The following is a 24,736-nucleotide window of genomic DNA, read 5'->3' on the forward strand; positions in this document are numbered from 1 at the left end:
ACTATGAGAGAATGAATCTCATGGATCTCTTCATTGGCAGCTGATTCTTAGATGCAGCTAAAGAATTTACTATGTTAAATGCATTTATGTCTATTCCTGGGAAGATTCTCCTGTGTCTGAAGCACAGGGGCTGATTTTGAAACTTTTCCTGCACCATCCTTATTACCATTCAGTTTGGTCAAATCAAAAGGTCAGTTTGTCTCAGAATCACAAAACCACAGAATCACAGGGGTTGGAAGGGATCTTTGGAGATCATCTAGTCCAGCCACTCTACTAAAGCAGGTTCCCTAGAATAGTTTGCACAGGAAAGTATCCAGGAGATTTTTTAATATTGCTGGAGAAGGGGATTTCATAACCTCCCTGAGCAATCTGTTCCAGTGCTTTCATCCTCACAGTAAAAGGGTTGTTCCTTATGTTTGTATGAAATTTCCTATGTTTCAGTCTGTGCCCATTGCCCCTTGGCCTGTTTCTGGGCACAACTGAAAGGAATGTGGCCCAATCCACTTGACATCCATTCACTAGACATTTTTAAGTCTTCTCTTCTTGAGGCTGAACAGTCTCAGGTCTCCCAGTCTTTCTTCCTAAGAGCGATGCTTCAGGCTCCTCATCATTTCTATACCCTTCCACCTGACTCTCTCTAGAAGATCTGTTTTCTTTGAACTGAGGAGCCCAGAACTGGACACGATGTTCCAGATATTGCCTCACCAGAACAGAGCAGAGGGGCAGGATAGCCTCCTTTGATCTTCTGGACACACACTTTTTAATGCACCCCAGGATACCACTGGCCTTCTTGGTCACAGGGGCATTCTGCTAGCTTATGGCCAACATATTATCCACCAAGATAACAAGGTCCTTCTCTGCAGAGCTCCTTTTCACTACATCAACTCATAATCTGTACTGATACATGAGGTTATTGCTTCCCAAGTGTACAACTCTGTACTTGCCATTGTTGAACCTCATAAGCTCATCTCTACCTGTCCAGGTCTCACTAAATGACAGTACAGCCTTCTGGTGTGCCAGCTACTTCTCCCAGCTTTGAGTCATCAACAGACTTGCTGAAGGTGTACTCTACCCCTCCATCAGGTCACTGATGAAGATGCTGAACAAAACCAGACTCAGTACAATTCCCTGGTAAACACAGCTAGCTACAACCCTCCAGTCAGATTCTGCATCACTCATTGCAATACTATGCCAGTCAGCCAGTTCTCAATCCACCTCACTACCCACTCATCTATCCCACACTTCCTAAGCTTACCCACGAGGATGTTATGGGAGACAGTGTTAAAGTCATAGGAGACAAAGATGAGGTCTGCTAAAACAAACATTCAGACTGATTTATTTTGAAGTTAAATTTCTCATGTATCTACAGAGAACTCTGGATTCTGTAATTAAGCTGCCAGGAAGGAAAATAATACAATGATAAAGCACTTCTGAGATAATTTTTTAAAGCTTGTAAAAAACACTAGTCTTATTTTATGATTCCTCGTTTCCCAGTATGTATGGGTACTAATACCATGATCACTATAATACTCTCTTGAATCTTATCTTAATGACATACAATCTGTTATAAGATGCCAAATGTACATGGAAGTGAATACTCAAAATATACAGTGCTGAAGTTCACACATACATGGTTACACTTCAGACATATCCAGTACAAATGCTGTAGGTCATATTCTCATCTGATACACTTTAGTGTTGCTTGGCAGATTTCAAGCTACATATGAAAATCTTCCAGTATATTAAAATGCATTAACTCAAGCGTCATCTTTCAAGACTGGTCAAGAAACATGGCATAACCCATTCCAACATGAAGGCTCATTGATTGCTTATAGTAGTGCTGTTCAATACCTATTTCCAATAACTATTTTATTACATATCAGTGTTCTGTAGAGCTATTTCCTGTGGAAAGCGAAGGACTAAAAGTAACTCAATACTTCTAAGATTTGACTCTTAACAATGTAGTGTTCATACCCTCAGCAAAACAGCTGTTCCAAAAGCTTCTGGAAAAAGCTTTCTTTCAGAGAAAACCATTTACACAAGTCTGAAAATTTACTGGTCAAAGTAACAATCTTTTATATCTTCTATTTCAACACGAGAAACTTTAAGAAAATAATAGAACTTTTCCTTCTAGTTTGATTTATTGAGTCAATTTATGATCACTATGCCCAAGGCTATTTTATGCAAACACTTTTTTTTTTTTTTAAATCAATGTGCTTCTGGTCTACCAAAACCAAGTTCTGAAATTACAACATACAGCATTTAATTAATGAATATAAAAAAATCTACCAGCTCTAGTATGTTGAAATAATGAGGTACTACCATTTGTGCAGTACAATTTTAGGTTACATTTATTTCCCTAGTAACTTTAAAATAGCCTCATTGAAGGTCAAATCTGACATTTGCATTTATGAAGGATATTTAATTCTATTTCATTAGATGATACTTTACCAGTTTTTCCCAAATCAATTTTGACTCAAGTAGATTACCACTTACTTCTTTGTCCTTTTCCATATCATTAATGTGCAATATTACATCTATGTGCCCCACTTTTGTCACTCATGCTCAGGAATGAATTCAGACTGAAAGTGATACAAGAAAGGGTTGCTTTATTTTCTATTCCCTATCTATTTTGAAAGAGAACTTTAAAAGAGTTTAAATTGTTAAATCTAGTAAAACAAAGACTGAAAGAGATTTGAGAACAGTGGTTATATCCGCCAGCAAAATAATGAAGAAAAGGAGCAGTTTAACCTGGACATCAGTGGTGCATGGACAAGTCACAGTCTAATAGGTTTTGTGATGGAACTTTAATAACAGAATCTTATGATCTAATTGCTTGCCCAAGCTGGTTGAGTACACAGTGACCTGAGAATTTTTGCCCAATCCTGCTTGACATATGTGAGAAAATGCTGAGATACTGTGTTGTTGTGATCAATCTCTTCTTATTGGTACTTTGATTTTCCAGTACGCTTTTCTCCTAATTATACTGGAAAGACATCTGTAATACATATTAATTCTGGTGCATGGAAAAATAATGTTGCAAGAGCAAGTCCACACCAGACTATCCGGAAATAGTGCCAAAGGCAGTGTTGTATCAGCACATCCATCAGAAAAAGACATGGACATAGGACAGGGTGCTTTTACAACAGCTAGATACAGCTTTGGGTCATGTCAGTCACATTATGCATTTGGCTTTGCACACATGAAAAAAGGTTTTTTTGGGGGGAAAGAGACAGCATGAAGGGTTGTTGTTCAATTTAAATGCTACTACTTGTGCTCCAAGATGACAAATCTTGATTCTACTTTCAATTGATTTGCTAAATCATCCAAGAAATATGGAAAATAAATTAATGTTCTTGGATATTATTTTAAGTGCATTTAGACAGTAATGAAGGCAAAGGTCTTTCTATGGAAACATTATCTGAGTTTACATATGTGAACACATAAAGTTCTTCAATTCAAAGTTTCCTGCAGATGAAACTCATCTAAATCCCTCATTACTAATGTTCACAGAAATATTGAGTTTTTGTTTTTTTTATTTCTCATGTAAACAGAAGTTAAACTAAAAAATCTGAAAAAAGGAAGGAATAAAGGAGAAAAAAAACAATATTGCAGTTTGTTAGATTTTTTCTTTTTACTATGGGAGTATAAGTCCACATAAGTAATAGCCATTCCTTCAACTGGGTGGGAAGATCATTTACTAGGAGGAAAACATTACCATAGCTATTTTGCTGTCTGCTTTAATTTATTTTCTGCCTTTATAAACAGCAAATTTTCCCTAACTCAGAAAATAACATTGGGTACCTTTTTGCCGTGAATTTATGTTTATTTAAAAAAAGAAAAAACAAACAAAAAAACACACCTACATTGTTTAAAGACATTGTAAGTGTATCAGGAGGGTTTAGATATGTTTACCTGTTAATATAGCAATCTTAAGTTTAAGCTGTTTAGCTCAATCCCATAATAGTTTCTTATCATCCTGGAGATTCTGTTCTGAACTATTTAGATGGTTTAGAGTCATTAGCATAGGCCAACCTACAGTAGATGCAGCAAACTGCCTCTCTTTGTTTACTAAAATATCATTGCCTAGGCACTCAAAATATGCTATCATATGGGCTGGGAAACTAGCAATGTTTCCCCCATCTTTCTACTATGGAAGCTAGGCCATATCAAGGGGATCCTAGGGATCCCAGGATGTCCCCAGGTAACTCCTCTTCCAGGAAAACAGGTTTCCCCTATCCAAACCAACTCACTACACCTTTTAAGAATAGCATCTTAGGGTTTGTATTACTTCTTGTAGATTGCTCCTGCCTAGCTCAACAAGTGCACTGGGCAAGAAAAGGCACAAAATTGCCTCTGATCAGTTTTAGGATAACCTGTGAAAGACAGTAGTCCTAGACTTAGTCCTAGTAATAATAAAAGACCAGTTTATCCTACAACAAAAACAAGGGCTCACTGGAAACCCTCCAGAGAGGGGCACCTCTATTTGTAGATTACTTCCCCTTTGGCTGCCAGTCCTTAAATGAGACGAGGGAGGGGTGGATCCACCCCTTCTGGTTACACAGGTGAATTGCTTGCACCTGTGTTCCTAGGGCTGGCCGTGTCTCTTCACCAGATGCTCAATCACTGCTTCAGGCCACAATCTAACAGTTCTCAGGCAGTAAGTCACAGTGACATTTCTGCAGTTTGTTTTCCTCCTGCAATTTTTTCTCTCAATAACAAGACCAATCACGACAAAAAGCATAAAGTGACCATATGCTAAGAAACTGTACTCGTTTAAAGTATTGATAGATTTTTAGAATTGCTACCATTCTGAGTATATTGCTTATCCATGTGGAAACTTGATATATGAACAATATATTCACAAATTAAAATGGAGAAAATTTACAATAGATTCAGGAATATTTAAGAGGTCCAATAACTCTTTCACTCCTTTTTTTTTTTTTTTTTTTTTTTGAATAATGCCAGGAAACATAAAATATTTATTTTGTGCACCAGTGTGCTGATGTCTACCACTGTTAGACATTTATGCATGCTTAAACTAGACCAGAAACAACTATATTTCAGATATTTTAGTTCTCAAAGCTTTTCCATGAAAAGGAAGACAAAAAAAAGAGTATTCATTTGCTGTGAAAAAACAAAAGGAAGACATACCTTAAAAATTGTAAAAAGCAAAGAAAATGAGAAATACAAGCTTCCCTTGGAGAAAGTAAATTACGTGTAGTTATTTGAATCACAGTCCTTGCTTAGATTTTTCCATGATTCTTTCTAGAATACAATAGCAACAAACCTTTCCAGAATACAAAAACCAGAAAATTACATTTTCCTAATCTATTAGAAAATATACTAGCACAAATGTTTTATTTTTCTAATGATTATACCAGATTTAGTTTATCTGCATATGATGTAGGTGGTAGAGGTGACCACTAACAATTATTTATGTATATCTGTGTGTATGTATATATATATGTATCAAGCTATAATTTTATTTTGTATGTTCTGATTTTCAGTCAAAATGAAATAATACAAGCTCCTGCTTTATTAGAAACAATCTAGAGAGATGAGAAAATCCGTATATTTTATAGCAGACAGAAAATATCATTTTCATGAAATAATGTAAAATGATTTAAGAAATGCAACATGAACTGACATATCAGGGAAAAAAACTTACAGGAGCTTTTGCTGATCAGAGGAAGCAAATGTATATTTTGTACTAGCAGTAGACTGAAATGGTCAACTTTCTAAGAACTGCTGAGTCAAGTTTTATGTTTTCTTTCCAATTCCACCTAAGGGCTACTCTTAGAGATTTTCTGAATTCCCACAGTATCAACGTGGAAATAAACTCTAGTGCTAAATAATATTTTATTTTCCTATGAATCCCTCTCTGAAGTCACTGTCTAAAGCTGGGAAAGTATTTTCTCAATAGTCTTAAAGACTGGAAGTTGAGGATGGGTAAGTCTTATGACATAATACATTTCTTACTTCTGGGTCTTAATTCCTATCACCATTTTAAGCATTTCTTCCTCTTCTACTGCTCTGAACCAGGAACTAAAGAAAAACAGATATTTCCGTTGTCCGGATGTACAATATTTAAATTGTTCCTTTAGTGTGTCTCATTTCTGCATTTAAAAATTGATGAGGACCACTGACTTTCTGAATGGGAGCCCTTCCCTCTCTAACAAACAAAATAAGTTGTCAGATACTAAATATCTAATACAAGACAAAGAGCGTGCACACACATATAAACAGTAAGTCATCTGATCAGTACACCAGAAGACAGAAGCTGCTGTTATTTCAGTCCATTCTACTAAAAAGAAACTTCTGAATGAGCTTACTTCCTGAAAACAGACATCTTCACTGAGGGATTGCATAAAGCTTTCCAGACAGCAAAACTGTAAATGGTAGCTGGTCCACGAAAAGCTCAAAATGGTACCTGTTAATGTGTATTTTCATGAAAATATTTTCAGTTTCCAGTGAAAACATTACAGCATGGAGTCTTTTAAGAACTCTACTGATGCCCAGTGACTTTTTTTTAAATCAAGAGCCAATGTCCTAGCCTTCATCCTAAGGGCAAAATATTGCAAGGCTTGAAACAAGTACCTTACTACATGATGAATTATATACGGAGAACAAAATTTGAATGACTTCATTGTCAAAAAATATACTAGAGCTGCTTCGAAAGTAGTATTTTATTATGCTGGCCCATGACATCAGAGGCAGATGTTGGTGGTGTGGCAGTAGAGGTTGAACCTTCCTACAGCAGAGGGGCAGTCTGACAGAATGACATTTGACATGGAAGTGCATATGAAACAAAGGTGTGTCACTGAATTCTTCCATACAAAAAAAAAAAAAAAAAAGAAAAAAGAAAAAAGATGACACCCACTGACATTCTTTGTTGCTTGCTGAACATTTATGGAGACGAAATATTGGAGGTAGTCAGTGGAACATTTCATCAGTGGTGACAGTGACACAACTGCTGGTGCAGACTTTTATGAATGTGGCATGCAGGCCCTTGTTCATCACTGGCAAAAATGCAAAGCTAATGGTGGTGACTATATTGAAATGTTATGCTTTGTAGCTGAGAATTTGCTCCATGAAATAATGTTGTGCTCTTTCAATTGTAGTTTCCTCAAAAATAAATAGGAGGCATTATTTTTAGAACAACATATATACATGCTATTCTAATACTACAGTTCTAGTCTAATGTTAATTAAAAATATTTTATTAAATTAGGTGGATATTTGCACTCATCTAAACACATACAAGTTTGTTCCAAGAGACGGGAGATTCACATTCTAAATGTTCATTTTTTATAGGACATATGAAGTGATGGAGTCTTGGTACATTTACAAAGTAGTCCATAAAACAGAGAAGTGACACAAAAACCACTTATCATTGTCTTTCATTTTATTTTTTTTTAACAAAAAATAATTTATTCATAGTTACTGTGTAATTTCTTTCTTTTCTACAAGAGATTGTCTGAATGAGATGGAGCACTTGTATTTTGGAAGAAAATGAGAATACTCTACTCATGAAGACTTGCATACTTGAGGGCAATTTCACTAAATATACAGAATATAATTTGGCTCTTAAAATTAATTCAGACTGTTATAAAATCAAAGTTTGTATTAAAAGCAAAACTGGCTTAGCAGAGTTTTCAGATAGAGCTTCCAGCAGAGCTGTTGAAGATACCAAAAATCTGCATGCTCCATCTAAAAGCTATTTTTTTTTTTTTTTAATTTTACTTTGGCTATTTCCTAACCGAAATAAAAATTATTTATCTAAAGGTTAAAACTTACTTAAAATGAAGAGAAAAACAGTTTATGCTTCAGCGATCACTTTTTGAGTGAATATGGATTCTTAGAAATATATTATAACAAGAAGGATTAAGTAGATTTATCCTCTATAGATATTATACAAATACTAAAATCTTGGGATAAGCCTTCAATTTATTACATACCTATTGTCAACACTCCGTATTTATATTTGCAGTATACGCATATATTGTCAGTAAGAAAGAAATATTGTCTGGGCTTATGTATGTATACACACTCATATGTACTCAACAAAAGTCACAATGAACATGTTTATTTTGACTGCCTCATGAACATCTGTCAGACAGTTTTTCTTACTGAATGAAGTAAATTTATATGAATGTGCTCGTAAGTATATCAGTTCTATGTAACATAAGTAGGTATAGTTAAGAAATTACAATTGCCCCAAAGTATTTTTATTTCAGTCTATGAAAGATTGGTTCTTTGTTGTAATAAGGCAGGGGATTATGTCTTGGTTCCTAAAATAATTTCAGCTTACAGAATTTGAGAAAGCTATCCAGTGATGAGCTGCTTCTACTACAACTAGGCTGCTAACAGTACTTGAATAAGCTAGATGAAGGCAGTGTAGATACATATTGACTCTGCACTGCAGTACACTGCAGTGACTCCACATAAATGTAGTTTGTAAATGTTATTTTTCCTTTGCATCTAGAAGTCCTTGAAGCTTGGTGGCATCTGCAGTGATACTTGAAATATTGTGATCAATGTTACAGAGCACTGGATAGGAAAATCAAGGAAACTAGAAATAGTAAAATGTGGGATGCTTCTTGGTAGGTGTTATTTTGCAGTTCATCACAAGTACAACACTGAAATGTTGCCATTAGTCACATATATTTGTTGCCATTTTTATGTACACACGAAAGACTTTAAAAAGAGGAGTAAACCAAACAACTCTATCATCATCATCTTGATTTTTTTTTCTCTTTCTTGTCCCAAAGGCAGTATTTTCCTCCTTTTCTCCCTTTTTTTTTCAAAACCATATAGGTTGGGAAAGCAATATAATATACAGAAAATATATCATGAAAATGTGCATCTCTTTGTACACATATAAGCAGATCTGGAAGGTTTGAAGCTATATGATATAGGGCTTTAAATAATGTCCTGTAAAATTTTCTAACTTAATTTTTAACAAAACATCTCAATAATCCTAACTATAAAATATTTCAGTTGTGCAAAGATGTGGTGATTGACTCACCATCTCTGGGGGTGTTCAAGAAACGTAAAGATGTGATACTAAGGAACATGGTTTAGTGGGGAAATATTGGTGATAGGTGGACAGTTGGACTAGATGATCTTAGAAGTCTTTTTCAACCTTAATGATTCTATGATTCTATGTTCCTGAACATTACCTCCCTGTGGTTTCTAGTAAAACTATTTAGATGTATGTTTATGCAATCTTAATCTCATCATATGGTGAGAGGTAGGTCTCAGAAGAAATTCTGAAATGGTGAAAGCACAGTTGAGATTTATTTGTTGGTGAACTAAAAACATCAGTATATTTTTGAGTTCCATCTGATTTTTAAAAGGCGCCAAATTTTTTAGCAAGAAAAATGTCTGTTTTGGTTCACATTTGTCCTGGGATCAGATAAATAGTTCAGAAGTTCAGAGATGAAAAGTATAAAGAGCCAGATGATTAAATAATGTGACAATCATGACTGTTATCAGTCCTACTGAGACATGTGGCACTTATAAGCACAAGAGTTAAGTGACTCGATGTCTGTGAACAGTGAACAGGGATAGGTAGGTGTTTGAGGACAGTGTTCACAGCAGCCTTAAAGTAAGTTTATACAAAACAATCAGAAAACTGACAGATGTTTAAAGCACCACTTTTTGGGCACCAAAAGGGATCCACATTCTGACACCACTTGCATACAAGTAACTGACGTTCCCTTTTAAACAGAACTATCAGAGAATTAGAAACAGTGCTCGGTGTCTCAAACACATCTCAAAAAAAGGGACATCTGGATATTAGCTCCTCATTTAGCTCCTTATACCCAGAAGGAGTTCAGAAGTAGCTCCGAGATTGAAGTCTGGATTTAAGGTCTTTCTCAACCTACAAACTGTTGAGTTGTGCCAAAGTCAGCACATAAATATATGATTTATATGGGTAGGAAATGGCAATGGGGGATATCAATCCTAACCAAGTGATGATGCATTTCCCCTTGTGTGGGAAAGTGTGGGAACCTTCTTTCAAGGACGTTTATAGAGATTGCTAAAGAGTCACTCATATTATGAAAGGGAATCAAATGGATGCAGAATCTTTGGGTTCAACATCCAGCTCTGTTCTCTCCTTACTTTATCACCACTCTGGAAGCCAAACAAGCACATCTGGGTTTGTTTTCTAATTTGTAAAGCAATGTTCATTTATTTTTTTAATCTGATAGGTGTTATGATATCATTATCATCTTAATAGTAGTAAGTATTTCTTTTAGCACCCCAGACCTCTTATGGATAAGGAAAATCAATCAGAGAAAATGCACAACTTGAGCAGTAGAGAAATCACATGGTGTACAGTGCTAGTGCATCTTCATCAATACTGGCAGTTCACTCCAACTACAATAATGACCAATAGGCCAAGATTAATCTGACTTTCAGGTCCTTGATTGAGCTTTTACAGTCCGCAGTTAGGATAGTCTGCTTGTTGCTTATTTTAACTCAGAAACACATCCAATGTCACTGAATGAGAATATGAAAATATAACATCATTCTGATGCAGTCTATTTCAGAAAGTACTGTATTAATAAGTGTTTTTATTTGAGCATGGAGTTTTGGTGTATTAAATTCTTCATTGCATCTGTTGATGAATTTAGGTTTTGTTAAAGGCTCCTATATGGTTCTTCTGTACCTTACTGAGCAAGGAAATGTACAAGTAAAACCACAATTGAAGCCCATGATTAGCAGTAAGACTATTAGAAATACCTGATTTCCTGTGAAAGCAGATCTCAGTTATAACAACATCCAAAATTAAACTACTTCCTTATAACCACATATAGGACTTCTTATACCAGATGAGATTCCCAAGATTTTGTATGACTTGTATCATTGCTCTCTGCGCTTTCTTGAGACACACATTTTAAGAGAGGAATACTCTTGGCTTTAAATATATAACCACCTACCTAAGTTTTCTTTTAGCACATATATAAGAAAGAGACTTTCAGTTCATCAAAGCAAGAACTTAAATTATGGGAGACAAAAACTGCCAAGAATTTGACAGGCACACTTATTTAGTGTGGAGATATCAAGCTAAACTCACATAGACTGAAGATAATAAAGCTACTTACAGAAATAAGCAGAGTACTTCCTACTTTGCTACATTAGGATTTTGTTTTACATTTTTTCCACCAAGAATTATAATACAAAAAAAAAAAAAAAAACAAAACAAAACAAATGAAACAAACAAACAAAAAACCCTGCCACTGACATATTTTCTGAAACTTGCAGCATTTTCACCTAGCTGGTGAGCAAGACAAAAACATAAGTATTTATAAATTAATCTACATGTAAATATCTAAAAAGACTGATATGCAAAGTACATAGTCTAGAGTACTAAAAGCATGAAGTCTGAATTAAGTTAACTGATTGCATGCACAGGAGCAGAATAAGCAAATAATGAATTATTTGGTAATCACAACAGGTTTTTTTAATGTTTGTTTTTATGTTTTTTTTTTTTTTTTTTTTTTTTGTAAATAAATAGTATCCTTATGTTATTCATTGCCTTTTTAACTCAAGTAAGTGTTTGGGAGTTTCCACATGTTTTACTGATTGTGTTATTGTAAAGGGCAAAATATCTCTCAAACATATATATTGTTATTTTTACACATCCTTCTGGAAAGACTGCATAAAATATCATTTTTTAAAAAAGTGATTTAATGTTGATCAGAATTTATGACCTGTACAGCATCTTGAAGAAGGGACTAAGATATGAGGTTTAAGAAATAACTGAGAGTAAACAGAACCCAAACTTGATAGCGTTAATTGTGGAATTATTCAGTTAATGGTACAGAAAAACAGTTGTTTTTTTTAAAATTTATTTATAAGGCACAATTCATGAAAGTCTGTTTTATTCTTAATTAGTTTTTTTGCAACATAATGCTGTCTGCTGACACAGGTAATCCCTACAAACAGGATGTTTGCACCTAAATTGGTTCTACTTTGTATTCACAAGTACTTTCTGTCTTGTTAAATTAGTCTCAATACATAAGTAAGTAAAAGCACAAGATCAATGGGGATGTGATTCTATTCTAATTTTTAAGGTTTAAAAAACATTCTCATTTATATTAAGAACAATAGATAGTTGAAAGGCTATTTCTGGGCTTTTAGTCTTGCTTTTCTAAAATGTCTCCTCTTAAACAAAGCTAAACAAATAAACAAACATACAAACAAAGAAAAAAATCCAGATGAGAAAATAGTAAAAACACCAGCTGTGAGGTTGTTGAGGTTGGGTAGTGATGACCTATGCTTGGAAATCTGCTAAAAGCTTGTTCACATCCCCAAAATACTGACCTGGGTGTTCCTGTATATTTTGTGAATTCTGTTTTGTTTTAAGGAAATCTTTCCTTTTTTGGTGAGTTATTATCTGATATTTGCCATTTTCTATGTTAATCTATTTTAATATTGTATCAAAATCATAGCTTCTCTTTGTGAATAATTTCAAATTTGAGAAGATATCAAAGAAAGTGCCCTTCAAAATTGTAAAAATTAATCGAATATATCTACATAACAGTCAAAATTGCACTTACATAGCATAAGCCTACATAATTTCATTTTAAGCCTTGTCAAAATAATGTACTCTTTACATGATAAGTTAGCAAACAAAGCAAATTCATTATGAGTGATTCTGTTTTTCTGGTATTCTGGTATTTTCTGGTATTGCTGTATAAATCAGAGTATACAATCCCTTAATTATTGTCATTTGAGACAATGACTCCTGTATTTGTGCCAATTATCTTGGAGGGATTCTGGCTTTGGATTCTCAGTTCAGCATGCTGTTTAAGCCTAGATCCTTAAAGGATCTGTTGGTATCAAGAATATAGATACATTAAAGAATGAACTGATAGAAATGTGATGACATTTTAATTCCTATTTTTGATATATGCAAAGATAATTATTTAATTTAAAGAATAAACATTTTGCACTGCTTCCAGAGAGTAATCAGGAGATGTATGGGAGAAGATAACCACCAGAAATTACATCATTAGGATAACAAGTAGCACTGGGAATCATAAACATACCCTGTCAAATTCAGAATTATATAATCTATTACTTAGAGTAATAGCATGTACTACAGGATGACATCCCCAGCACATGTGCTTCATATGTTATTATACTTAGTTAACTAGCTATGTAGGAAATCTCTTACTCAAGAGTATCAGAGAAGACAATGATGACATAAAATATCATCCCAAATGCAACATGCTTTCAGTTAAAAATCCATTCTGCCACAATACAGCAGCTATTCAATGCAAGAATATTTTCATTTAATTACCTTGCTTGGAGCTGTTCATCTAGTATATTTCCTTCCATTTAAAACTTTTTAAAATCCTGATATATATTTGCAATACTCTTATTAATTTCTATCCATCAAACATAATTTAATATTGATAAAACCTATTTTATTCATATTAAGTGGTATTATATTTAATGCCCTTAATATCTTAAAAATATTTATAACTTCAACTGATTAAAAAACAAAACATTATTTTAAATATTTTAACCTTGCTTCCAAGACTTTCAATTTTATGGAAAAATTCAGTTCAGACTAGGTACATTTCTTTAATCAACTGTCAGAAAATGTAATGTTGGCCTCTACTGTTTCTATTCTAAAGGACTTCAAACATCCCAGCTCATATGAGAGAGGGGTAACGTGTACTCTCAGTAATCTGGACAGAGATGAATGAAATACAGTAGCAGCAGAGTATATGGTAAACCAAACTTCAATATAACCCCTTACAAAATGGAAGACAAAGATGTTCAAGTGCACTTTATGATTTCTCCATGAAGAAATGGAAAGCATGATGAGCAGCCCATTTAACGACTTTTCCTCTTGATTCTTTTACTGAGAGTACACAGAGCTGTTGATATTGGAGGAGATTCAGAGCATCACATCCAGGAATGCAAGTAGGGATAACTAAGGGAACATCAACAAAAAACATCTCAAGAAACTGGTATATTTTCTTGTAGGTTTTGCCACACATCAGTGACAAAATGTACAGCTACTATGCTGGAAATATTACAGTGCATCTTTGTGAATACTGGGATGTTTCAAAGCATAAAAGGCTTAAACACATCTTTATTTACACTGCACTGAGATCCTTCTCTGCATTCAAATTCTCAAAATAAAATTCTTGAAAATAACAGTTAATTACAATAGTCTATGAAAGTCAACCACACACACAGATATATTTCATCTTTTTTTTTTTCTCCACTCTATGTGTGACTTTCCACTAAATAGTCCATCTCCAAAATTCTAGATTGAATAGTGACCACATTTTTGTCAGTGAGGACTTAAGGACAGCAACTGACGTCATGAATAGGCACGTGAAGGTCTTTGCTTCCCTCTAGTGACTGCTCCAGGAAGAGTTTTTACTGAGTCTGCTTACGTTGATCAAATATGGCACAGATATAGCAAAGGCCTAACTACATATTCAGATACCTGTATCAGTGAGATGCTGATACAGCATGGAAGATATATATTTGTAACAGCATTTAAAAAATATCGCAGACCTTAACTTGATGTGTGCTTGATTTTTTTTTTTTGTGGTGGAATTTTAGGTTTATCAATCAGATATGATTTCAGTGTTGACAGTACAGTAACAATTGGGGGGAACACCATCTTAGTTGCATTTCAAACTACATCTCTGAACACTCCAAATATTTATTTTAAGATCATTTTGACATGAAAACACTGTTCTTGTAGAAAGACTGCCAAGTTTTGGTGAATTATATGATTCTTTAGTTATCAGAGAGAATATTTATCATTTCAATTAGAGCTATATGCATACATTTGGAAGTAAAGACAAGTAATTCCACAAACTGCAAATGTTCGAAAATGTCTTTTATTATCCTTTTCATATTACTTGTACTTATACCACCTGAAATTCGGTCTTTGTTGCACTGACTGTAAGTAAATTTAAAAATAATGAGTGTGTATCTGTTGAAAACCACACACAGTATGATTTACTTTTAAGAAATTTATGTACATGATCTCTTCTGCTATTCTCAAAGGGAAAGGAGAAAATGACAAAGGTGCACAGCTTTTTCTCATATGGATACGTAATATTTCCCTGATTTTTCATCTTCTTGGGTTGAGTCAAGAAGATTTCATGTTTGTTTAAGTACGGCATATATAAAGACCTTTAGTTCTATGGCACTACTCTGTCAGATAAGCAGAAGTAAATTTGTCAGGACTGTCATGTCTCATCTTAATAAATGAAAAAAAAAACAAACAACCCAAAACCACAGGAATATATATATAAAGATATTTAACCTTCCTGCATCAAAACAGGAAAGTGGTAATCAGTTTTGAGAATAACTAGAGATCTTTCTCAGTTAAGGCTTGGGAGTTTGGAGCTTGAACTCTGCTGGGGTTTTGGGTGACATCAGACAAACAACTTTGTCCTGTTTTCCCCCTATCTTTAAATGAGCAAGGGCGATACTAGCTTTGTGGTAAGTTGCTTTGACATCTACACATGGTGAACTATAAGAGTTGTATGGTGTGAGAAAGGTTGAGAAACTTTCTCAGCTTTAATCATCCTATGTGCTTTTCAAAGCTGAACTGATTTTAAACAGTTTTCCCCTACAACAATCAGTCAAATCCAGCACTATGATGGATTTGCAGATCCCATTTGCTGCATTCCTTGTTGAGATACTGCCAAGGAAAACAAAGATTATATTTTATTTGACTTGGTAGCATCCATGACTTTTTAAGGGAAACATAGATACAAAAACAAAGTATGACAAAATTATTTGCTGTTGTAAACCATATTCAGACTGGTTAATTATCTTCTGCCCTCATTATATACTAAAATGTCAAAGTTACAAATAAAATATTTAAAACTGATTATGAAAATACAACCACTAGTTCTTTTTATTCATATTTCAGAATCCTAATTGCTTACAATTACAAGAAAACACTATTTTTAGTTTCTGGAAATCTGTATTTACATAGAAGCAATAAATAGCAATTGAATTCTCAACAAATGGGTTTGATTAATCACTCAGCAGAAATTAAAAAGAAAGTGAACTTATTATCAATAATTAATTCAATTTCCATTTTTTGCTATAAATCTCCGCAGGTCATGTAAGCCTGTTCATGGCAGTGTAGGTGTTAGTGAAGAGCAGTGTTATAAAAAAGAACTAAATTATAAATTCCTCCTATGTATATAATGATTCATTTTCTATGTGACTTAAGCAAAGAAAAATCTGGTTTGACTCTTTTTCAACATAAAAACACTTTATATCATATGCTATCTACATATTTCAGCAGTAAGTATGCCCGAATTACAGTATAATCTTATCAGTCTGTAAATTTAAATTTGTTTTGATAGAGGTTTTATGTGGCTTGTCCCCTGATCTGAACTGATTCAAGTCAGTCAAAATATTTTAGTTGTCTGCAAGGGATTTTGGAACAGGCTTCTCATTCCATATAGTCATAACAAAAAAGAATATGATTCTGCAGCATTTTTCAATTTTGTGTGCAAGACTAAAAAAAACCAGAATATTATGTAATGTGCTACTATACAGACCCCATTACATATAGATCTTTGTAAAAGTGGATTCTCCAGAATGTATTTATGATTTGAGTAAGTTCATTAGCATTAATTCTTTCATTATATTTCACAAATGAAAGCATAGAAGCTAGTACAGAAAGTAAATTTTTTAAAGTTAATAGAACAAACAAAGCCTCAGCTGGTATGCTATACCTACATGAATTACTCTCATTAATTTTTTCTATTGTGATTACAAAAAAATCTATTATTTCCTCCATTTTTTCCTTGTGAACAAAACACTGTGACTATAAAGTAAGGAGACACTACAGTTCATATTTCAAGAAGTGAAGTTACCACCTTCAGACATTTTGACTTGAGTTGTATACAGCCATCTTAAAGATAACTGCATTTGGCAGTTCATGGCTTAGACAGGTGTACTCTTCACCAGGTTAAAAAAAAATGGACGAAGAACTGGTTGAAAGGCTGGACCCAGAGAGTGGTGGTGAATGGAGTTATATCCAGATGGTGACTAGTGGCTGAGGGAACTGGGATTATTTAGTCTGGAGAAGAGGAGGCTTGGGAGAGTTTTTATTGCTTTCTACAACTACATGAGAGAAGCCTGTAGCAACATGGGGGATTGATCCTATCTCCCATGTAACTAGCAACAGGATAGTAGCTAGTTACTAGCAACCAGGTAACGACCTAAAGACCAGGGGAGGTTCATGTTGGCTACTAGGTAAAAAATACTCAGAGAGTTGAATGCACTGGAACAGGCTGCTCAGGAAGGTGGCAGAGTCACTGTCCCGGTTGGTATTCAAGAAACATGTACATTTAGGGACATGGCTTAATGAATATGGTAGTGATGGGCTGATAGTTGGACTAGATGATATTAGAGCTCTTTTCAATCTTAAAGATTTTATGATTCCATGACTTTTTTGCAAAGGCTAAAGTTCCAGGCCAAACAAAGAATAAGTGTAACACTTCATCATGGTAGTTTAGAAAAAGCAATAAAGAAAGACAAAGCTGATTTGCATTCCCTGTCAATTTTATCATGAGGCAACAAGATGCAAAAGTTATTTTGTTAGTATGTGTGCAAGCTACATTGTACAACAGCTACATTCTACCCTGTAAGCAAATCTGTGAGAAAATTACAATTAACCAGTAAACTTTTCTTTGCACTGAATGAATTCCTTTGCACACAATTTCTACATAATTGTAGCCAAATCTACCAGGGAAAATAGGGGAAAATGAATAAAAAGCTCTAGGAGATAATTAAAAAAAAAAAATTAAACATTTTAAATCCTTTTTTTAATGGAGAATGTTTTAATATAAGTATGGAGTGAATTACTAAAGTTATGTAATTTTATACATTTTCTCATTTCTCATATATTGGTATTCATAATTTTTTACATAACTTAAGGGTTGCAAATCACCAGAAGTGTAAATTTGTATGGCAATAGGAAAAAAATATAGAGCAGACCTTTCACTTACCCTAAACTAAGATTGCATTGTACTACTGCCAACATTATATTCAGCAGGCACAAACTGCTATGAGTACACATATGGACAAATAAAAGGCTGTCATATTGTTATAACATCCTTCTGTAGTAACTGGCAGAAAAGAGACCCAGAATCCTAAAAGCATCTTCTTTACTTAATGCTGTGAAATGTTATGTTGCACCACAAACAGCTATGGAGTGCATTGGCTACCACTGATACTTTCCTACAGAGAGCACATGTGCTTGCATTATGTCTAGCACGCTCCAAAAAGAACAAACCAGCTGCACTGTTTTGCTAAATAGTCAATGATCACTGAAACCTCCATGTGAGGTGCTATCTCATTTCAGTGATCTCTGTGTACACCGCACCTTCCACAACCTCGTGGTGGTGGTGTTTGCTCAGTGTTGCATGTGAGGGTGGTACTTGTCATGATCAGTAACATGTTACCAAGTATCCAGCTTCTTACTGAGTTATAAATTCTGCAGCCAGAGTCATACATCCACATGCTGGATCCACTAAAACAAAGGAATAACTCATCAGCAGATTTTCTTGTGTTGTAGGACTTCATATGTTGCGGTCATAGATTCATGCATTAGAGAATGCAACTAAGTTCAGAAGAGCTATTCAGATAGCCTACAAAACTGCCACACTGTATGATATCTTTTAAATGGAAATGTATCCATGCACATTCTTCAAACCCCTGGGTTTACATAGCCTTACCCAGACTTACACGAAATAAAACAAGGAAAGGAAAAACAAACAAACACTGATAGTTATATGGCTAAGATTTAGGTGGGGTGTGCTCACAAACACATAGAAAGAACAGTAGAATTAAACATAGAGATGCTGGGACTCAGCTCTTCATCCCATGGATATTTACTCAAGCAAGATGGCAGAGTTAAAGCAGGGGAGGCTATGAATAACACACACAGCACTGAGCTGGCAGATCAGGGGGCATGGGTTGCTTCTGGGAGGCTGAAAAGTTCTCCTCAAGGATCTCCTATAAATCAAAAACTGAAAGGCTGGTCTTGAGGATATAAGTACTCTGACCAGTGGATTCTTTGCTGGTTGGGACTCTCACCACTGCCCCCCTCTTTCTTCTTTTCCTTTTTAGAGAGGCAGGATGAAAAGCAGAAAAAAATTCAGAAACTGTTTTTAGATGCAACCAAAAGCAATCATGACACTGAGCTTGTTTGGAAGTGTCTGGACAATGCTCTCAGAAATATGGTCTGATTTTAGGGTGATCTTGTATGAAGCCAGGAGTTAGACTTACGGATCCCTTTGCACTTGAGATATTCCATGATCCTATGATTCTGTGAAAAGTCATCCCTGGAACCTGATCAATTTCTTTTCTTTCTCTTGACAGACTGGGATTATTGTATCACAAACAGTTGCTGACACTAGTGGCTCGTTCATGCAATGCAAACCAGAAAAGGTGCAACTCTTTAGTGATTTTTTCTTTGACTTGGTCAAAGGAAATAAGTTGTTTCTCCTCAAATTGTCACTTACTAATATCCCCAATATTTCCTCCTACACTGAAAGGAAGAGAATTCAGTATCCTCAGAATTTATTAAAGGACAACATTTAGAAGTATACTGTCTGAAACAAATGGAATTCAGACTTTCAAGGAAAAACAAAAACCAAAAAACAAAACATCACATTTCATAGCACTGATTCTAGCATTTCAAATAGAGAAGTTGGAATACTCAAGTAAATACCAGAACTCGTAAACAGATTGGTTGCAATTAACATGGACATATGTGCACATATATATATACATTATATATATATGGGAGAATCAACTGTAACTACATAACAAATAAGTGGATTTGAAATTCCTCTTTAGAGCACATGACATAAAATTTATTCTTTAGTTGCACTGTCTCAATACTGTACACGTATTTGTCCAACTGCATATGGAGAGGGTAAAAGTTTGATAAGTGAAAAATCCTATAAAACATTATCACAGGGAAATATCACTCAATTTCATAGAATCAATGGACTAAAACTGCTTGTACCAAATTTGGAGTGACCAAATAGTCACACACACAAAGGCAGGAGGAGGGGTTTGAAGATCTGGTATGATCTAGAAGCTCCTAGACTCAGAACTCACTTTAGGGACAGATGATAAGGAATTGCTAGTTAGTAGTCAATCTACTATCAAGCATGCCCAAAAAAACAGGTAAACAAAGCTTCCCTTTCTGTTGGAGAAGTATTGTGCTGACAAGATCAGTAGAGAAAACTACTGTTTACTTAATGTGAACTTGCTGCTCATGCAAATGAAGACATGGCTATAAAGGTGGCAAAAACCATCAGAGGATACTGCTGACTGAAAAGCATTTAATTAAAAATATATTAGCATAGAGTTACTGCTTAGTTAGGAACCTTCAACTAAAAGCAGAGTACTTTTGTTGGATTATTTCCAAAATGCTTCCTAAAATCTGGTTATGCAAAAATCACCCAGTTTGGAAGGACGCAAGCACAGCACAGCTCTGTGGATCTGTAACATGGATGAGGACATCAATCTATCAAATCTGATTGCCTGTTGTTGACACTGTCTATTTCCCGAGGCTTTAGAAGTGGAAAAATAAAAGCAAAACAAACGACCAAGAACCCAACTGCATAGTCTGCCACATATTAAATTGTTTGAGGTTTATGAATGATAAATTCACATTACGGATTTTTCTTAATAAACATGCAGTATCAGAATATGAATTCTGACATATTCTGGAGTAAATACCAGTCAAATGCTACAGAATATAAAAAAACCCACAACAGTCTGAAAAAAAAATGATCATCCATTGCCCCCACTGCTAATATGATCCTTTTCATAAGAGATAGAGGAAGAAAGTAGCATTTTGTTCTTGCTGTTTGCTCAGATAAGAGCATTCTTATAAAATAACACAAATACATGTATAAAACATATGATAATGAAATCCATGCAGAATTTACTGATAGAAGATATTACAAATATTTGATGGCTTGTATCAATTTCAAAGCTATCATGTTAGTCATCGGTGTACTGATTTGAACTCAGACTAAAGAACAAAAGCACTATCAAATTCACAGGCATACAGCTTCTAACAATGAAAAAGGTTCTGTAAAAATGAAACATAGATCATACACCTGGACAAGAAATACATATTTTTAAAAATTGTTATAGCAATCACATAGGGATCCTTTTTTGAAACATTTAATCTGTATTTAGCCAAAGTTCACCTTGACTTTAATGGGAGATTTACTGTGAAACATTAAAGAAGTAAATTACAACTGTGTAAACTTGGATTTTTATCTAAAACACACTGATTTTACTATTTTACCTCTTCACAGAGCCATTTTCTGTTTTGCTGAAGAAGAAACACACTAAAAGGTAGCAGACAACTGCTATCAAGCTTTCACTACCTAGTATACAGCTGTTATTTTATTAAATTACATATGAACATTTGCTCCAACTAAAATGAAGATTGCTGTGGGTTTCACCATTGAAAATGATATTTCTCCCTGCAGGAACAGAAATGGGAGCTTTCCTTAGACACCTGTTTGATCAGTTACCCACTTATCTGTTGCTCAGCAACTGCCATCACAGAACTACAGCTCTCAGACATCCTCATTTTAATCTTGAAAGGGCAGACTGAAACATCACTACATGAGTAATCTGTTCCTGGTGAGATTTTGTGTTATTTTCAATATGCATAACCTCAGAAAGGAAGCCTTGTGACTGGAGAACCCAGTACTTCCACTCTGCAGATGGATGATTTTACCTGTCCTCACACCAACCCTTTCATTGAGTGTGTACTTAAATATTATTAGGCATTATAAATATTTCAGCCATAGTCATAAAAGCAAACATCTGTCACTTACGCTCTTGAATCGTCCCACAGCACACAATATGGATTCAATGTGCCCTGAAAAACAAACAAACACATTAGTTATTGATATTCAGATAAATAGATCGTGCTTGACCTAAACATTTATTTGGATCTCTTTCTGTAAGATCACCTTTATGTTCTCATGAATTGATACCATTGAAATTGCAAAAGGTTATTTCTTTTGGAATATTTAAACACTTTTAAACCTCTGAGTGTCATTGTATTCTCTCTTAGGTAAGGTAAGCCTAAAGTTGTCCATTTTGCAAGCGTCAGTACAATTGAAATATGAGATAATTTATCTGTTGAAAGACAACTTTAATGAAAGTTTCTGGGTGTGTTTAGAAGCAGAGCTATAGATCAGAACTATAGGGCACATGGATGTTAAAACCAATAATAATCTTCAAAACCACTAAGTAAATATTGAGCAATATTTCAGGTGACCCCTTTGTACTTTTGTCACTTGAGTATTAGCAGAGTTTTTTGCTCAAAATCTTTTTCTTTTTCTTCAAATTCACAATCCCAGTTCCTATCTCTTTGAAGTCAATAGCAGATATTTAAGTTGATTGGGAATTTAGGATCATCACACATCATTACATTCTGGGTAATGTTTTAATGTTTTAGGTAATTGAATTGTCTTTATTATTACTCATGAAGAGTTGGGACAAAATTAAAATTCACACCTCATCCCTAATCTTGAAAAACCTTCATTTATCAAATCTTAATAAATGATCATGCATAACTATTATTATATTTTTTTATCAATTATATTAATTTGTATCCTAGGTCTGGGTGAAGAAATTCTACTTACAAACAGACATAGCTGTTAATTTTTTGAAAAGTACTCATAACTAAATCATAGTATGACATTGTACATCTGAGACCCAAAAGCAGGTATCGTAAAGTTTATGCTAGCTGGTCCCACAGTGTGGGTAGAAATAATACAAACAAACAAACAAACAAACAAACAAAAACAAAAACAAAAACAAACAAAAAACCCTGAAAAAAAAGACAGGACAAAAAAAGACAGGACAAAAAAGAGAAGTACATTATGAAAAAACCTCAAAAACACATGGAAATAGAAGTCATTGCAGAAAGCTTAAATAAACCCTGCTGATGTCAGACCACATTTTGTTCTGAATAAATGCATTCAAATTAAAAAAAAAAAAAAAAAAAAAGATTATGTTAGGCCATTGCAGTTATTAAACAGAATCATGAAAACAGGGTAAGTATTACTGTTGTCCTTCAATAAGGTTCTGTATGAGGATTTGCTCTGCCAGACATGGAAAACTAATTTCTCTTTTGATACCCTGTTCAACTATCCCTCAAACTCTGCAAGGACTGTTCTAGTTTGTCTTCCTATTTTCCTCTTTACCCTGAACCTGCACTCCTTTTGGGTCTGGCTTCCCAGTAAAGCCTTTCACACTGCTGTCATTGAGCTACCTTTAACAGCCATACCTTTCTGCTAGGGCAGCAATCTTTCATCACAGCTCTTGCCAGTTAATTACTTAGCTGAAGCTAAGGAAGCAGCTCCTGTGTCCATTAAGGTTTATGACTGCTGCGGTATTGATTTAAACACTTCAGTACAGGACTTGGAAATGTCAAAAACAGACATAAGTATGTGAGTGTGCATACATATATAACTCTGCCTGGCAAGTAAAACTGAACCTTTGAGATGTGATTGGCAACTTTGACAGCCATGCAGTACAATGCCAACTGTGGTTTGTAGCCAGTTTTCAGTCTCATTGAAAATTTCATGTCCTACGCTACTGCTGGCTTGTTACTTTAGAGTCCTTGGAGAAAAATTCTGTGCTAGAAGAAGGTGAGAGTTCTTATTATCTCTGCAGCAAACAAGGCTTTTGTCTGAGTTGTGCAATTTTTAAAAGATGACTTTAGAGTCTCATTACTCAAAGTAGTGGAGAAATATTATCAAATTCATATTTAGATAACACGATTCTTCTCTAAATAACAAATTGAAACTCATATTTTCACTATCCTCAACTATTATATTTTAGTTTATCAGTTATATTCTAAATAGCACGTGAATCTGTGATTTACACTTCCTCCAAATCCTCTCTTTCTATTATTCTACTGGCTACTTCTGTTATAAAACAAAGCAACAGTAATAAATTTTGGAAACATGAATATTTTAATGCTATTTTGAATTAAAGACATTAACTCTTATTAACTGACTGCATTTGCCCTTCTTTTTTCGTAATATCTTATCCACTTAATGCAATCTTGAATGGGGAGATAAATCAACAAATATGGGTATATTATATATATACTGATAGGCAACCTTAGAGGATGCTTAAAAATAAGTTATTAAATCCATTTTAAAATGAAGTACTCTGTATAATGAATAAAATTTCAAGAACAAAGGTCTGAAAAGAAAAAAATGAGAGACATTCAAAAAACAAACCAAAATAGAAGTTAAAAAAAAAAAAAAAAATCAGATGAAAGAAAATGTCTCTATTTTATTTTCTGTTAAATAATTAGCCAATTTAATTGACATTGTGATTAATCATTGATACATTATTATATAATGTTGAAACTCTAAGGATACAGAAATAATATTTTTATTTTTATTTTATTTTCTGTATCCGAAATACAATGTTTGCTCCATTGTGATGTATCATAACTAGCTAAACTCTAATTTTAATATAAGGAAAGGGAATAAACACCTGAACAATATTTCTCTGTAGACACTGCCTTATTTTTTAAATGAAGTCACACAATGGAGGCTATGCCTTGAAAAGAAGAATCACCAAATATTTAAAGACATTAAAATTGTATTATTGGTTTCCATTCTCAGAATCTGTAGATC

General features: G+C 34.3%; 1 protein-coding gene across 5 annotated transcripts in view; it reads right to left on the reverse strand.

The window, feature by feature from the left end:
- ADGRB3 (adhesion G protein-coupled receptor B3) overlaps positions 1-24,736 on the reverse strand; it is a 458,877-nt gene that overhangs the window by 155,505 nt on the left and 278,636 nt on the right. For all 5 annotated transcript variants that reach the window (XM_085217833.1, XM_085217831.1, XM_085217832.1 and 2 more), the window contains one exon: positions 21,905-21,948. In XM_085217833.1, the coding sequence (XP_085073959.1) occupies positions 21,905-21,948 (44 nt within the window). The remainder of the gene's footprint in view (positions 1-21,904; positions 21,949-24,736) is intronic.

The sequence above is a fragment of the Meleagris gallopavo genome, chromosome 2, assembly GCF_905368555.1.
Source record: "Meleagris gallopavo chromosome 2, MGAL_WU_HG_1.1, whole genome shotgun sequence".
NCBI classification, from domain to species: domain Eukaryota; kingdom Metazoa; phylum Chordata; class Aves; order Galliformes; family Phasianidae; genus Meleagris; species Meleagris gallopavo.